General features: G+C 38.4%; 2 protein-coding genes across 2 annotated transcripts; one reads left to right on the top strand and one right to left on the bottom strand.

The window, feature by feature from the left end:
• Nucleotides 1–1,267: 1,267 nt before the first annotated feature.
• Nucleotides 1,268–10,322, bottom strand: LOC121986317 (peptidyl-prolyl cis-trans isomerase CYP21-1-like). Its single transcript, XM_042540197.1, has 7 exons — nucleotides 9,955–10,322; nucleotides 5,387–5,465; nucleotides 3,974–4,021; nucleotides 3,658–3,681; nucleotides 3,372–3,554; nucleotides 1,792–1,867; nucleotides 1,268–1,715 (listed from the first exon to the last, which is right to left on the bottom strand). The coding sequence occupies exons 1-7, from the start codon at nucleotides 10,027–10,029 to the stop codon at nucleotides 1,556–1,558; spliced, it is 645 nt and encodes a 214-aa protein (XP_042396131.1). The 5' UTR covers nucleotides 10,030–10,322; the 3' UTR covers nucleotides 1,268–1,555.
• Nucleotides 10,323–10,865: 543 nt separating this feature from the next.
• Nucleotides 10,866–16,103, top strand: LOC121986315 (endoplasmin homolog). Its single transcript, XM_042540196.1, has 15 exons — nucleotides 10,866–11,020; nucleotides 11,157–11,283; nucleotides 11,392–11,545; nucleotides 11,662–11,742; nucleotides 11,826–11,937; nucleotides 12,057–12,183; nucleotides 12,284–12,422; nucleotides 12,998–13,115; nucleotides 13,219–13,409; nucleotides 13,505–13,720; nucleotides 13,803–13,968; nucleotides 14,057–14,198; nucleotides 14,308–14,458; nucleotides 15,088–15,492; nucleotides 15,565–16,103. The coding sequence occupies exons 1-15, from the start codon at nucleotides 10,954–10,956 to the stop codon at nucleotides 15,814–15,816; spliced, it is 2,448 nt and encodes an 815-aa protein (XP_042396130.1). The 5' UTR covers nucleotides 10,866–10,953; the 3' UTR covers nucleotides 15,817–16,103.
• The last annotated feature ends 1,241 nt before the right edge of the window (nucleotides 16,104–17,344 follow it).

The following is a 17,344-nucleotide window of genomic DNA, read 5'->3' as shown; positions in this document are numbered from 1 at the left end:
TCATCAGATCTGGACTAACCAGAGCCGTCCGATTAGATTTGAGGAGCTACAGCTCCCAAGTAGGATTCGAGCGAGGGATCTCTGCTTCTTGGCATCATCTTCTCCACCCGACGCCTTCACCGACACCAGCATCACCTTTTTCCGGCCATCTCCATCGACGGCACACCGAGGAAAGGGGCTTCCCTCCCTCCGGTCGTCGCCCATCGCCCATCTTCTTCCTCTTCTGATCTTCCTCCACAGCACCGCCGACGGCCTTACCGGATCTGCAGAAGCGAAAGGGGCTTCCCTACACTTCCCACAGATCTGATCTGGACGACAGCAGCTCCATCCGACCACCTTCTTCATTCCAGGATAGAAACCATCCGCATTCCTGCTCCGATCATCCTCCAAGCTCTCATCACTCCGATCAGATTTCATCCGGATCTCACAGCCGCCAATTGCCACTTGGGTTTATCTCTTTATTGTGGTGATGCGTCGGTTGATCTTTTGATGCGTTGGTTTGATTCCTTCCATGGTTGATGGATGAATTTGTAATTGAGTCAAATTCCATGTTTAGGCTTCGATAAATTGTGGAGTCTGGATCTGATGCTGGAAGGATCTTGCAAGGACCTTTATAACCGTTTGTTTATGGATCAAATTTGTAATATAATATAAAATTTTTTCTGACTTCTAAAGATTAGCGAGTATGAATAAACTAGTTTATATAGGTGAACCAAGAGATAAAATCATTTAATCGAGAAAATATATAAAAAAATAAATATAAACATAAATTACACTTTATAATATCAATATAACCCTTTACTGTGTTAAACATCTATCTCTTCTAGTATTAGTGAACATCTATCTTGGTATTTAAATCTATCCAAGATAAATATATATAAACAAATTAATAGTTTATATTTGCTTTTCTCCATTTTGTAGCTTAGTAAGGAAAATTGGAAATGTCATTTGATGGACTAAAGTATAATTTTATTTGAGAAACAAAAATAAGGGTGTGTTTTTCGAGCCGGCAAGCTCGCAGCCTGCTGTAAAGTTTAAATACAGTAATTAATTGAGCATTCTCATTTCTAGTCATTCACATATTTATATATCATTAAGTAAAATTTATGGTGCTCTAAAAAACTAAATATGTGAACGATATAATATTTAGTGTTCATATAAATTTGAATAAATCATTTTTTATTTTACTGTCATTTTTAATCTGAATCTACTTGATTTCTTTCCAAGTGCAATTCGTTTCAACACAATGTGATCCACTTTTGCTCCATAAATCAACTCCCCAACTTGTAAAGTATTTATGCAGCTTTAAATTCTTCTCACAATCAGTTGAAAATGGGCTTGATGACAAGTAATTCCGAAAAAATAAAACAAAACAAAACAAAAAAACATTCAGATGTCGAAGTATACCAACTATTGACATTGGTAGAACAGGAAGGTGGGTGTTGATGTATACCAACTATCAGCGAGAAGGATCTAAGAGGTCCAAGTCTTCGAAGTAGTACCATAGGAAAGGTAAAGCTTTAGTCAGCGAGGAAGTACAAATAGACACAACTCATCATTCATCTACCCATTGGTCCTTTGGTATTTCTCCTGAATCGACAATGGTAACTTTCTTCCTTGGCTTCCCGTTGTATGTTCCAGCTCCTCCCTCGATCGCAAAGACTGTATCTATACCTTGAATAGCCCTACCAAAGGCTACATGCTCCCCGTCCAACCTAGAATCACAAATGAATCATAGTCGAAAACTAACATATTGGTAAGTCTGCTGTCTCAACTTTTGGCGTTACCTACCAGCTTGCCTTGACAGTAGTTATGAAGAACTGTGATCCATTTGAATCAGGCCCTGAGTTCACCATAGAGACAATACCTGTACAGTGTGGCCAAGAGTTATAGTTGAGAAATTCACATTGAGAATGAAGTAATAATATCTTAACCATGATACTGACATAATGTCAAAACCAAGATATAATCTCAAGGAGCAATTCTAGTTATCAAGGATGATCGATGTCGTACAAGAAGCAATCAAAAAATAACTTTTTTATAGTGGCGAGCACACTCTCAACTATTACCAAAGAAGAGTCTAGGTCCACAAGTATAGCGAGGATAGACACTTTTAATTTTTCTTTTAAAAAAACATAGTAGTTTCACTTCTTTGTGAACAAATAAAAAAGGAAAAAAAAATTTCTTAAGAGTAACCCACGATTATTAGATTATCAATTTTAATATAATAGTTTAGATAGAATTCAAGTTAGAACCTCAAAATCATTACAGATATACTCAATTTTTTTCTTAAATCATTAATATCCTTTATTCATGATCTCACAAATCCACTCAATAAGGATGACCAAGTACAGATGTCATATACCTTAACCATTATAAGCCTTTTAAATCTAACTCGGACGATCAACATCTTTTACTTAATACACTAAGCAAACTAAGTAACAGCCGGAAGAAATCATTATACCACAAAGGAAACATCATAATATATTGATTATTTTATGAATCTCCAGCCAACCATAAAGCATCTATTTGTGAAACAAATAGAACAGTAATTTAAACTTATGGAAAGATGAAGGCTAGGTAAGATAGAGAGAGCCTCTTTGTACTTGAACATGTAAGAAAATAGAATGCAAATTAATGTTGAGATGAACGTATGAGGTTACAAACATAGAGGGTTAAAAAGATTTAATTTGTAAAATGGTTGTATGAAATCCCAACAAATGATATACAATACAAAATAACAATAGTTTGAACACATTCAAAGACGAACCAAGAGTTCTAGTTAGAAAGGTCTAATCTAATAAGACTTGAAGAAAAAAGGATAAATGGAAATCAATTGATGATTTACTCAACACAACTTGGGAACAGTCTAAATGCCACTGCTGTTCCTCAAATTAATGCCTCAACCAAACATAATACTGAAGATATGACCTACACAGAACTTACTTGTGAGAAAAGGTATGTCCAGCAAACTTCAAGTATTAATACGATAAAAGGTATGGTTTTAACAACTGAATAAATGTAACAAACATAAATAAAAAAAAAGAACAATATTTAGTGTTCTCTTCCTGTTACCACATTTCTCCTTTAGAATTTCATTCCAAAAGGAAAAAAGTGTCAACAAAACAAGATAAAAGAAACGAGTCTTTCTTTCCACTTGTACTTCAATTATATAGAATTCATTAAATTAATTCATTCACAATTAAATATTTAGTTTCATTGGGTGACAAATACAAAGCTCAAGGGGTCTGATTTTATCATCATTTGAACATCAGTCAAATTATGAAACAATACATGTAAAAAACTTAAACTTCTATTAGTTATCACTGCTATATACCAGTTTGACGGCATGAAATCAGAACAGTACACACCTGCTCGTGAATGCTTGACTGAAAAGTTCTCATCAGGGAAAGTACCACCATATATAGATTCACTGCCCTTACCATGACTATTAGTGACGTCACCGCCTTGAATAACAAACCCTGATACAATGCGATGGAATTTGGTTCCCTTGTAATAAAGATTTCTTCCACCAGTTCCATTTTTCTTTTCGCCTGATACCAAGATTTAGATGGTACACAACATTTAGAACTCTCATTAAATACAACAGCATACATATGTTGATGTAGAATAACTAGTGATGAAAGTCCAAGATACCTGTGCATAGAGCTCTGAAATTGTCTGCACTAGCCAGGAAAAAGGAAAAAATAGACCATAAGTTGGCATGTTAAACTTGGGATGAAGAAAGACTAATAAAAATACACAATTGAACTTATGCACATCAAAGAAGATGTTAGAAGCAAGAAATGTGAAAGTGCAAATGATGATCAAGTTTAAAATGCATCAAACTGTAAACGATACACAAAGAGCTTGATGTTGAAATCCAAGCAAGCAAGACAAACTTTAATATGAATATATCATGCGCTTGATGTTGAAAACCAAGCAAGCAAGACAGATTTCTAAGATATCATACCTGCAGTTTTTGGCACCACTTCACCATATAATCCTATGACAATCCTACCTGCATTTCCAATTGAAACTTGAAATATTCATGAAGAGTTAAATGTAATTGGGATCATGGAAAAAGAGATAAACATGAGAAGAAATAAGGAAGCTCTGCCACGCCGCGTGATTCATATCTTTGATAACTAGAACAAATAACAAGACAAGTGTTTCTAAACCATGAATAAAAGTTAAGAGCAATTTGTGTATAAGGTATGGACAGACACCAAAAAAAAAGGGGGGAAAAAGATTAATTATCATGAAAGTTTTTCCTCAATTTTCAACCAAATAAATTATTTCTATGGCAACCCTCCATCAACTCTATTTGGTGTGTCATTTGCCCCCAGGTATAGCCGAGTTCGTTATCACATGGCAGGTTTGCAGAATTGAGCAAGGACTGAATCCTGGCAAAGACCGAGGAATTATCCTCACATGTGATGGCTAGCTTTGATTTATTGATTTACTCTCTCCCAATAATGTGGGACAATCGGGGCCGCCAAGGTGACGGATTTCACCTTTTGTAGAGTATTTGGTGTGTCGAGCATTATTCAATAGGTTCGCCAATAATACTAACTTCATTATAACTTGCCTAAAGAAAACATACAAATAACAGGAATAAGAATGTAAAAAAGCAAGAATAGTTGGTGCACCTAGTGAAATGCATGTAGGAGCTTGACTAATTTCAGCATATAAAGCTACTGACATGAGGAACAGGCTTAGACTTACAGTAATCATGCTCAGTAAGTAGGAATATGACAATGGTACAAATGTTTATAAAAAAATAGATTAACCAATGACTCTAAGATGGCCTTGAAGAAGGATGCAAGAGTGTAAATTCAATCAAAAAATAACTTGCTTTAGATATTCCATTTTTTCAGGACTCTCTATAGAAGTTAAGACAGATACATGACCAACCAAATATCAATCTAAAACAAAAACCAAATAAACTATAGTGGTAAGAAAGAGTAAATATGTCAATTAAAAAAAAATAAAAGATGAGAAATAGAACTTGCGTTGGATATTCCAATTTTTTCATGGCTCTCTATAGAAGTTAAGACAGATATATGACCAACCAAATATCAATCCAAAACAGAAGCCAAATATACTGTAGGGGTGAGAAAGTGTGCATATGTCAATTATGGAAAAAAAAAAAAAAAAGAGAGAAATAGAACACCTGAATCCCAAAAAAACATGTGACCACTACTTTAGTTCAAAGGATAAAGGAAAGGGTCTTTAAATTTTAATGGTTGCCTAAGGGTCATGACAATGGTAAGTTTGTGATACACATAGAATGGGAAGAGGAATATTAACAATAAAAACAATCGCTAGTTCAACTGAAGATAAATTAGTTTAATTTTAGAGCTAAGTTTCATATTTGATATACCTAAATGTTGGCCATCAATATCAACATCCAAGAAAACTCTATGAGTAATTTCAGGTTCTTTTTCCACCTTAAATCTTGCCTGCATAAAAAAAAAGTGAACTTTAATTCTTAAGACAAATAAGATAGGGAAGCTGTGCCCATGAACCTTTCCAAATAGTAGTAAATACTAGCATCTGTAATTGATGAAAAAGAAGTAACAATCATTTAAACTGTAAACAAAAGTCATTGACAAACAATATAAGAATACTTATGATGAAGGTTTTGGCACCCAACTGAACTGAAGATTTACTTGGATAAGGTTCTCATCAACTAACATATGTTGAATTGCTCCCCTTTTATTATTTTCCTTTTTCTTTGCCTTAAAATACATTTCTTTCTTAACAAATATCTATTTTCTGGTTAAGTAGGAATATCATTCTTTTCTTCCTTGCGCTCAGTTAATACCTTTTCTTCCTTGAACTTATTAAATCATTTCCTTTCTGCCCTCTATATCAGAAGAAGGAAATAGTTTGCTGTTATCTCCTGGCACTCAAGGAACAAAAACAATATCCATCACCATCAAGCAAAGAGAAAGCACTAGTCAGCCCTAAAAGCTGACTAATCAGCATTCGAATACACGCGCACGCGTATCATCAACATACACACGTATTTTCGAGGTACACAACAGATCAATTGTCCTTTACACGTTAGCCCTAAAAGTTGAGTCAGAGAGCAGATCAGGTCACGGTCACGCCACTGTCTAGACAGTCAGGCTCGGGCCTCTTTCGAAATATCAGAAGCCTCCACGTAAGCAAGAAAAGTCAATATTCTCGCTTAGCGGGAGGTCAAAGCCAGGATAGGTCCCCTGGATTGATTCCCCGATTTGAGATGAGAGGGTTAGTAAGGTCCGATCAGGACATCCAAGAACCCTCCCCGACCAGCCCTAGTTGAGCTCACCGCTGGGGTAGATAACTTCGCTGGGTCTCCCAAGTTCTCTCTCTAAGATAGATACTCAGTCAGTCCAGATACATCTAGCCGGTCGGATTCTCCCGACCCTTTGGGCTCAGCTCCCCTCAAGCTAGTGCTCTGACACGACTATCTAGCCAGTCGGATGAAATATAATAGCAAAAGTAAATAATTTATTTTTGTTTTAAGGTGTTTCTTGATTTTAGGAATTCTGTCATTGGAAGGCATGCAGCATTCAAGCTTAGTCAAGCTCTAGAATGAAAACATATTATGGAGGTATATCTTCTACTATTTCAAATGATTAAAGTTCCAAAAAATGAGGTTTTTTATCCATTACTTTTATTCTCAGGGCATCATTATTGGTCTTCATAACTTGGATGATATTATAAACATAATCAGAAAAACTTCTAGTAACACTGGCTATTACTTCTTTAGTGAAAGGCATGTCTTTATTTGTCTAGTCTGTCTCTGACTATACTAATGTGTGATTAGTGAACGAACACTATTAACTTAATCATCATTCAATTGCTCTTGGAATAGATGAAGAATCTGTGCTATATATTTACTATTAGAAGGAGAATAGGCATTCAATTATGTTTGTGGGTTAGGTTCCCTTGGTCCCATTTCTTACTCTTGATTGTTGATTGAGAGCTTGGTCGCCTTTTTTTTTGGTTGATATCCAAGATTTTATGTTACCTTCATTAAGGGTGGGCGATATTTACTTGTTGATTATTATTGCCCCAACATGCATAATCTAAATGGTAACCAGTGTTAAAGCAGAATGCGATAAAAAAGACAACATTTTATGGTAATTACTGTAAACATCAAATAAACTAGTGAGCCAATGCTCGCCACTATTAATGAAATTGTGGGCAATGTATGAACGTCAGTGTGGAAGGAAGTGTTGGAATATTATGAAACGGATGTATATAAAATCATAAACCAACACAAGTGCTATCAAAACAATTAACATTATGCATCTAATTTAATCAGATTGTCAAAACACCATAACAATGCAGCCTCATCAAAAATGATACATCTAACCAAAGATACACATTATCGCATGATGCTATCATGCCATTCACACCATGTAAGTACTTCCATACTATTGCAGTAACAGTTTATACAAATTGCATTAATGCAACTCCTCACCAACATAGCATCAGCTCAAATGCCTCAACACCGGCTGTTATACCACAAAATTCATTGAATCGTCAACCCGTAATACCTAAAATTCATCAATACTTACACAATGATATCACTGTGTTTTCACCCACAAATTTTGCAAGATGATGATACCTCAATTTTGAGTCAGGGAAATGAACTTGAAGTTTGTTGAAAAAGGGACTGGCAGTGATGGAATCTTCATTATCATTGCATAATAGGGCATTATCCGTCCAACCATAACATGAATTAATCTGATTCACCTCAGCAACAAGTACCAGTTCATTTATGTTATGTTTGGATGAATGGGCTTATGTGTAAATATGTAATGTGTAGGAATCTGTGTAATGTTCTATATTTCTTAATAATACCTATGTATAGTAGAGGATGCCTATCTAATATTCCACTGCAACATACCTAATACTCCGCGTGCTGCGGTCAGTCACTAGACATCTTGTGGTCTCCTGTGAACCATTTGTCTCATCTTCACTGAATTTCCACGAGCCCTAATTTGGACACCAGCAAAGGGATCCCTGAGATCCGAGAGTTCTCAAAGATCCTATTTGGGATTTTGATAGTCTACTGGGTCGAGTGGTCAAATAGGTCAACGTGGAGGAAGCACAGTTCGCCCCAAGGAAGGAGGTTAATGTTCCGACCTCTGCATTTCAGTCGGAGTGCAAAGCTCCTCCATCCCCTTGCATAGGAAAGAGCATCATTCAAACCATCAAAACCAGATGCGTAGATAAGTTGTGCAGACTGTGGAAGTCGCCCGAACGTCATTCGTCAAACCCCACCGTCAGCTCCCCACCTTTTTCTTTTATCATCGGTCCAAGACTCATTCCACCTGAGAATGTCAACAATATGCTAAGGAGCTTTGTCGAGACATCGATCAGTGTCCGCGGAATCAACATTTCCTTGCCCAAGTAACTCAGCAGCTGAGTGGACCGTCGACTCTTGGCTCCTCATGACACTTGCCTTCTCCAGCCGCTCTACAAAATGGCATCCCCATGCAACGGGATCGTTGGACTTGTTCTCCACCCAATAGGGTCCAAGAGCTAGCATCTCAAACTCGACAATAAAAAAATAGGGGTAATATCGTTCAGGGGAACATTGGTATGATTTCTGGAGGCTCCACTTATGGAGATTCCCACCGACTGCGGAAAGCTCACAGTCGGCGACTCAAGAGTAATAGGGGCAGCTGATAGAAAGCCCCCAATAGGCTTTGGGCCTCAGGACCTCGACAGAGTGGAAGCTACCCATGAAGATGCCCTGGTCATCAAGGTCGTCATTGTTAACTACAACATGTTCAGGGTTTTCATAGGCACGAGTGGTTCAATAAATATTATCTTTAAAAGTGCTTTCGACCAGTTGCAGATGATTCACTAGGTATGAATACAACCGCTTGGCCAAATTTAACTGACAGTATCTTTGGGGAAAGAGCCCTTGATGGGGACTCGACGCACCTCCTTCACTATAGTGGATGACTCCTCTACTTATAATGTCATCTTAGGGAGACCCGCCCTGAACGAGCTTGACACACTGATTTCCATTTTCACCTGAAAATTAAATTCCCTGTTGAAGATTAAGTTGGGAGATGAGACAGGTTGATGTGGCAAAAATACGACGATGAGACGTTAATTTTATGGTGACATGATGTCTAATTAATGAAGAGAGATTACCCTTTTGTTGTATTATAAAAGAGAGCCCGCTCTCGCGGGCACAAGTATGCCTTTTCATGCACGCACACTCATTTTTCACTATTGTTCATCTTCATCTTATCCACTGAATTGAGCAGTCTAGGGCACCCCTGGCCATCCTCTTAATGTTCTTTGCCTCCTCTCTGTGTGCCTTGCAGGAATCAAGGATTGGAGGTCTTCTTACGGTCAACTTAGTAGCCAGCTCCTGTTTCAGGGGTTGTTTTTATCATTGCACAGTTTCAAAATGTACTGCTTCACTGAAGATGTAAGTGAGTAACCATATATTTAATTCATGCAACCATTTTTTCAGTTGAAGGACCGACAAACTTTACAAGTGAATCCGTAACATAATTTATCAGTCGGGGTAAGTCATTGTCTGAAGACACTTCAGTGAAGACGTCCCAAAATGCTTAAGACGTCAGAAATTAAAATTGTAGGAATGTGCATCATGAACTTTTCTATGGATTCTTGACTCCCAAATGCACTTACAGTATCAGTCCTTAGCCGAGAAAAAAAAAGGAAAAGAAAATAAAATAAATAAAGTAAGCAAACTCGTTTTCACCACTAACAGCATCACGATAAACCAATATTCTCTCAATCAGAAACCGCAATTTGCAGTTATCTCACACGAAATCAGATCTCATGTTAACAAGGGAGCCACTGATCCCAGTCCTCAAGACCGAAAAGATCTCAAGATCCATTACGGGAACCAGAAAGGTAAAGATGAATCGAGGGGATTAGAAACAGGGGAATGGAACGAACCTCCTTGTTGATGATGGAAACCCCGAGAAGAATGAAGGCGAGGAAGACAAACGCGATGACGGTATTCCGGATCATCGCCGCTCTCAGTTCGCCACCGCCCACCCTACTCTCCGCAAACCTTCGTCGCTAGCGTTTTCCTCTCCGATTGATATCCACTCCGCGACGGCCCTGCCCTAGAATCTCCCACCCCCACAGTTGAAGGCTTCAACGACTAACTAAAGATCTACTGATCTACAGTTTCTTCTTCCGTCGCCATTGTTTCGCTCCCCCTCGAGTGGAAATCCGATGCGATTTGTCGGTGATCGCTCGTTCCGTGGCACGCTCGACTCGAGTCGCTTGCCTCATCGGATTCGACACTCTGTCCCTCTCTCTAAATTTAACTTAACGTGTACTTCCCGATTTATCGAACATATATGTTAATCTATTGTATCATCATACTAAATAAGAAAAAATAGTAATTTTTTCTATATAATTTTATGTTAAAATCATTTTGCATAATCATAATATTCTACATCAAACAATAAAATCGTCCCATCTATGAACACTACTTATTGACTCGGCCCAAGTTGCACGCATTGCAAAACTACCACCGCTAATCGACGTCGAAAACTCCGGGACACCCAACCACCTGCTCCCACGTGTCTCCCTGATAGAAACATCCAGAAACCTTATCTCTCGAAATTTACGCAGACCGTCCGTCCTCTCCAGCCCCACGATCCAACGATCCACGTCCACCGGTTTACTTCTATTAAAAGACCCAACACGACGTCGACTCCACCAGATCGCACCACGTCAAGGGCCCATCGGTATTCCACTTCTAACTTGACACGTGTCACAACTTGTATCCTGCCCGTCCGATCTTCCACTGTGGTGAAATCGACGTCATCCCCTTCGTCGAAGTCAAGTCGCCGTTGTGTAAACATAAATACACACGAGAGCCGAAGTGAGATCCAGACCTCAACGGCGACTGCAATTTGGGACTGAAGCAGCCAGCACGCGATGAGGAAGTGGGCGCTCCCTTCCGCACTCCTCCTCCTCCTTCTCCTTTCCACCGTCCCCGATCAAGGTGCTTCATCGATCTCCCACTCTGTGCCACCGATCTGATTCCTTGACGCTTCCTCGATCCATTTTTTGTTTGTTTGTTTGGTGTGGTGTTTAGGGTTTTACGAATGTTTCTTTTGTGATCTTTACGGATCTCGTAGGGCGGAAGCTCCACGCGAATGCAGAGGACAGCGGGGATTCGGATGAGCTCGTTGATCTGCCGAAGGTGGAGGACAAGCTCGGTGCTGTTCCCGGGGGGCTGTCGACTGATTCGGATGTTGCCAGAAGGTGAGTTTTCTTGCCTTTTTGATGGATCGAGCCGCTGGCCTTTTCTCCATGCTGGATCTGTTACGTTATGTTTTGGCTGTTCGCTTAATGTATCGTGCTTTGTGATAGAGAGGCAGAATCGATCTCGCGGAAGACTCTGCGGAGCAACGCTGAGAAATTCGAGTTCCAAGCTGAGGTTTCTCGGCTAATGGATATTATCATCAACTCGCTGTACAGCAACAAAGATATATTTTTGAGAGAGCTCATCTCGAATGCTTCAGATGTAAGCTGCTAGCCCTTTTCTGGTTTTTTTTTTTCAGTCTTCTCAACGTTGGTTGGCATCTTGTTAAATTCACATATTTATCAAATTTGATTCGTTTTTTGTTTTACTTGATTAAGGCGTTGGATAAGATCAGATTCCTTGCACTTACTGATAAAGAGGTCTTGGGTGAAGGCGATAACACTAAGCTTGAAATCCTTGTAAGTAGCATCTAGACCAAACATTAATTGTATTTTAATAGCAGAATGAATGCAAGCAATGTTTCGTTTATGCTGAAATGCAGATGAAGTTGGACAAGGAAAATAAGATCCTGACTATTCGTGATCGAGGTATTGGAATGACAAAGGAAGACCTGATAAAAAACTTGGGGACTATTGCCAAATCTGGAACTTCAGGTATTTTTGTAACAATCGTTGTTTGTATGAGTACTCTAGCTTTTTTGATCCAACAGCAGAATGAACTTTGATTCAACTGGAGCACACAAGCTTACAAGGATCAATGTCTTTGTATGCAGCATTTGTGGAGAAAATGCAGACAGGAGGCGACCTGAGCCTCATTGGACAATTTGGCGTTGGTTTTTATTCAGTGTATTTGGTTGCTGACTATGTTGAAGTAATTAGCAAGCACAATGATGACAAGCAGTAAGTTGATACAAATCTCATCATATTGATATATTTTATTTGATTTATTGACTGTTTAATATGCTCATGCTTTTTTGGCATGGTCTTTATAATCTTCTAGGTACGTATGGGAGTCCAAGGCTGATGGGTCATTTGCTGTCTCCGAGGATACATGGAATGAACCACTGGGTCGTGGGACTGAGATAAGGCTGCATTTAAGGGATGAAGCCAAGGAGTATCTTGAAGAAGACAAATTGAAGGTAGGTGTTTATTTTGATTAAGTGTCTACCTGTTCTGCCGGCACTTATAGATGCTATTTCCATAGTTGAACTTTACTAATTACTTTATGACTATGCATTCATTATATCCCAGTAAACTTGTTCCCCATTCATAACTATAACTCACTGCGCCCAGATATAATATTGTTGGGTTTCTATCCGTTCATAGCAGTTCAATGCTCAATACTTATTGGTTCAATGTATTTTTGACTATTTATTTCCAATCGATTTTTACTATCAATGACTGATTTCCAATTTTATAAACCTCTTGGCATCTACCTTTTGGTCTTTGATATAGCATGAATTCTGCGTGTGATTGCTATATATATACCTGTTAGGAATGGTTTTTTGTTGGAGAATTTGAACAAATCCTATGGAGTATAGACCTAACTATCATAGATGAGTAAATCTTGGACATTATATAAAAAGTAGAATCTTAGAAAGGTCATGTAGGTATTTTGTAATCTTTCTAATCTAAAATAGTCTGCTTGTGAATTTGTCGATGTTACCATAATTTGCAGCTAAAACTTTAATTCTCAATTTCCTGTTCTTTGCAGGAATTGGTGAAAAAGTATTCTGAATTTATCAACTTCCCCATTTACCTGTGGGCAAGTAAGGAGGTAGATGTTGAAGTTCCATCTGATGAAGATGATTCTACTGAGGAAGAAGAAACTGGTATGCCTGTGATATCTGCTTCTCACGAATTATTTCTTTGTTTAAGTATATTGTTTCTCTGCACATGGTGTTCTAAGATGAATGTGTTATGTCTTTGATTCAGCTGAAACTACCACTTCAGAAGAAGAAGAAGAAACTGATGAGGATGCTTCTGAGAAAAAACCAAAGACAAAAACAGTGAAAGAAAAGACTTTTGAGTGGGAGCGTCTTAATGACATGAAAGCTATATGGCTTCGTAATCCTAAGGAGGTCACAGATGAAGAATATTCGAAATTCTACCACTCTCTAGCAAAGGTAATTTTTGTTCTTTTATATACATACAAAGAACCACTGATTTTACACTTAGATTTCAGTAAAGAAATAGTTTAGGATGTTGTACTTCTCGTCAGGACTTTGGTGATGAGAACCCATTGGCTTGGAGCCATTTTGCTGCTGAAGGTGATGTCGAGTTCAAGGCTTTACTTTTTGTACCTCCCAAGGCTCCTCATGATCTCTATGAAAGTTATTACAACAGCAACAAGTCCAACTTGAAGTTGTATGTCAGAAGGGTTTTCATTTCCGAAGAGTTTGATGAACTTCTGCCTAAGTATCTTAGTTTCTTGAAGGTTAGTAAATTGAAATGTTAAACCGCAACTTGGATCAGATTTGTTTAGTCAGCAATTTCATCAGCATATTTTACTTGTGCAGGGTCTTGTTGACTCTGATACTTTGCCGCTTAATGTCTCACGAGAAATGCTCCAACAGCACAGTAGTCTGAAGACAATTAAGAAGAAGTTAATCCGTAAGGCACTTGATATGATCCGAAAAATTGCAGATGAAGATCCTGATGAGTTCCATAACAAAGAAAAGACAGGTTTGCCTATAGTTGTTTCTTTTACAGGGTTTTTTTTTCAACAAAAACATTAAATTGGCTTAATTTTTATTTGATTTATGGTTAATAGATTCAGAAAAAGAAAGTGAAGAGAGTGAGAAGAAAGGACAGTACACCAAATTCTGGAATGAGTTTGGCAAATCTATCAAGCTTGGAATCATAGAGGATGCTCATAACAGAAACCGTCTCTCAAAGCTTCTTAGATTTGAAAGGTTTGTTTCAATAAATTTGGTTGATCATGTATGGGCTCAGTATAATCCCCAGTTTATTTCTAGTTGCTCTGACTATAATCACATTTTGATATACATCTCTTAATTGCAGCACAAAATCTGAAGGCAAACTTGCCTCTCTGGATGAGTACATCTCTAGAATGAAGCCAGGACAAAAGGACATATTCTACATAACAGGAACTAGCAAGGAACAATTGGAGAAATCTCCATTCCTTGAGAGACTCACGAAGAAGAATTATGAGGTTAGTTGATGCACTTAAGTTGTGTTCTCATGCTATGTATCTACGACCTTGTTGAATGAATCTGTTTGTAATTCAAATTGGATTAATCTCTACCATGGTGATAAGATCAAGATTATGACCTGCTATCCCATTTTCTGGGTCTATTTTATCTTGAATTTAATGCTATCTTCTTCGGTCCATTTGTAGATCATTTTGTGATCAGTTACATTTTGCTTGAATTGACTGTTGTTTAATCGATTATGTCCTCCTGTGCCCTTTTGCATTTTGACATGGATATTTATAGTGAATTTTTTTGTGATCAGTAGTGGGAATTACTAGTAATGCTTTGTGAATGTTTTTTTGATGGGTTTACTTAGGTAATAGGTTGAGGAGGAAAAAAAAAAAGAGGGAAGAGCTCATAACACTATACATAGATTTGCATCACGTTATTGTATCGCTTAACCTACTACCTTTCCTATCTTTCCATCCAAGTAAACTCACTGTTATTTTCACATTTATTCAAAACTTCATCCTGATTCACAAAATTTTCCCACCTTCATCCGTTATGTTGTTATAATGTGGTAAAGGAAATGCTCGTGTTTTTTCTTGCCCTTTCTCAAATCTCTAAGGTTTTGCCAAATCTTTTCTAGGTTATATTCTTCACTGATCCGGTCGATGAATACTTGATGCAATACTTGATGGACTATGAAGACAAGAAATTCCAGAATGTGTCGAAAGAAGGTCTCAAACTTGGAAAAGACTCGAAACTGAAGGACCTCAAGGAATCCTTCAAGGAATTGACAAACTGGTGGAAGGATGCTCTCTCCAGTGAGAACGTGGACTCTGTCAAATTAAGCAACCGGTTGGACAACACCCCCTGTGTGGTGGTCACCTCCAAATACGGATGGAGTTCAAACATGGAGAAGATCATGCAGTCTCAAACCCTCTCGGATGCCAGCAAGCAAGCTTACATGCGCGGCAAGAGGGTGCTTGAGATTAACCCAAGGCATCCTATCATCAAGGAACTTCGTGATCGAGTCGCCCAGGATTCAAAGGTGTGAAATCTTTCTAATACTTTGTTTTTCTTCCGGTCATCTTTTTTATTAATATTATGCATTCTCGTTCAGGACGAGGGTCTAAAACATACAGCACGACTTGTTTATCAAACTGCCCTCATGGAGAGTGGTTTCATTCTCAATGATCCAAAGGATTTTGCCTCCAGCATCTACAAATCTGTGCAGAAGAGCATGGATATCAGCCCAGATGCAACTGTGGAAGAGGAAGACGATGCGGAGGAACCTGAGATTGAAGAGAAGGAATCATCAACCAAGTCAGACGATAAAGAAGACAACGATGAGTCGGTGAAGGATGAGTTGTAGATTTTCTAGGCGCGATATTAAAAAAAATCAACATGAGCATCGTCCTGTTGCAGGTTTTGATAATTCCAACAAGGGCAACCCAGACGAAAATCATCGGCTAGAACTATCCCTTTTATGTGTTAAAATCACAGACCTTGATTTAGATTTTGCTAATTCGATGGCGAGTGTGTGTTAATTAAGTCCACGCATGCTGTAACTTCCTTTGGCATTTTTCGTCGAACATTAGTACTAGTTTATTGTGAACCCTAGTTTTTGTTCTCTGATCTATTTGTTTAGTTTGCCTTAAATGTTTGCATTTACTTGAAGTATTTTGATTTGTCTTCAATATTTAGGGTGGAGGAGAAAACAAATTTGCTGAGAAATTACGAGGACATCAGTCCAAGATGGTTCTAATCTGTCTCAACCACACTACAATTTGTACACTTAATGCATCAATTCCAAATGGAAAAAAACACACACACACTCAAATCTCTATGAAGCAATTCCCTTCCAGTCGATTCGAGGTCAGATCTTTTGGTCCAGAAAATTCTGGATCAAAAGAGGTCCTCTTCATTCATTTGTTGGATCAATTGATTCTTATCTATTTACAGAAAATTTTGAACTAGAAGAAGCCTTTTCCATTCATTCAACCAATGGAGATCCCTGCCCCAGTTCATGAATAAGCAGAGGACCAGGGGTGGTCCAGCGATCCTGGACCGGATCCCTGCCCCAGTCGATTCCCTGATCTGAATCCATCATTCCACATAGTTATCCGGATCCTATTTGCCAATGGCGGAGCCAGGATTTGTAGCCCACCTGGGCTACAAATGTCTTCCAAAGGGGTACCCGGGCTAGAGATTCCTTTGCTCTATTTGGAAATGGAAAAATCAATACAATTAAAGGGTAAAATTTAATACAATTTTAACCGGGTCCCCGGGCTATAGCCCGGGTAGTCTAAAGCCTGGCTCCGCCATTATTTGCGGCCTTAAACAAAATTATATATGGTCGGAAGCGAGCTCTGAGAGATTGGCATGTCACTTGCCCGCCTTAACAAAATTATATATGGTCTGAAGTGAGCTATGAGAGATTGGCAGGCAACGCTAAGGATCTCATTGCTCAGCCTTGACAGGTTCCCTCGAGGAATCTGATGTACTTTTCTTGGGCAGGGACGGCCCTTGCTGGCTTTGTCAAAGTCTCGTAAGACAGTTCGGACACCAATTTCTTTTCCACAGCAGTCTCCCCCTAAAATGCAAGAACAAATTTGGACAAGTTATAACTATTTTTCCTCATGGAGTTTTTTATTTTTTTGCATACGAAAGCTAAAAGTTAAACTCCAACATTTGTTCCGAAAGAATTTCACATAAAAAAATGAGGTTAAATTAAACAGCTGTCTAATGTACACTAAGTTTTCGAAGTTGCTCTGAGTATGACAAATTTAAATCTGCTGGAATTGACTCGACAAGAACCCAAGAGACTTCATATAAAGTTTCAAGGATTGATAATGAATTTTGAAGGGTTCCGACAGAATGAACCTTTATTTTGTTGCATT

This window comes from Zingiber officinale, chromosome 5B (assembly GCF_018446385.1).
Source record: "Zingiber officinale cultivar Zhangliang chromosome 5B, Zo_v1.1, whole genome shotgun sequence".
Taxonomy (NCBI): domain Eukaryota; kingdom Viridiplantae; phylum Streptophyta; class Magnoliopsida; order Zingiberales; family Zingiberaceae; genus Zingiber; species Zingiber officinale.
The sequence above is the reverse complement of the archived record's forward strand: the minus strand, read 5'-3'. Positions and strand labels throughout refer to the sequence as shown.

Bases quoted from the DNA above. Each gene is read 5' to 3' on its own strand.
- LOC121986317 (XM_042540197.1), bottom strand. From the start codon at position 10,029: ATGATCCGGAATACCGTCATCGCGTTTGTCTTCCTCGCCTTCATTCTT. The intron at 3,682-3,973 runs GTATGATATCTT...TGGCTAGTGCAG, and splicing joins AGTGGTGCCAAAAACTGCAG to ACAATTTCAGAGCTCTATGC. The intron at 1,868-3,371 runs GTGTGTACTGTT...CACACTGTACAG, and splicing joins AGTCAAGCATTCACGAGCAG to GTATTGTCTCTATGGTGAAC.
- LOC121986315 (XM_042540196.1), top strand. From the start codon at position 10,954: ATGAGGAAGTGGGCGCTCCCTTCCGCACTCCTCCTCCTCCTTCTCCTT. The intron at 11,021-11,156 runs GTGCTTCATCGA...CGGATCTCGTAG, and splicing joins TTCCACCGTCCCCGATCAAG to GGCGGAAGCTCCACGCGAAT. The intron at 13,969-14,056 runs GTTTGCCTATAG...TATGGTTAATAG, and splicing joins CCATAACAAAGAAAAGACAG to ATTCAGAAAAAGAAAGTGAA.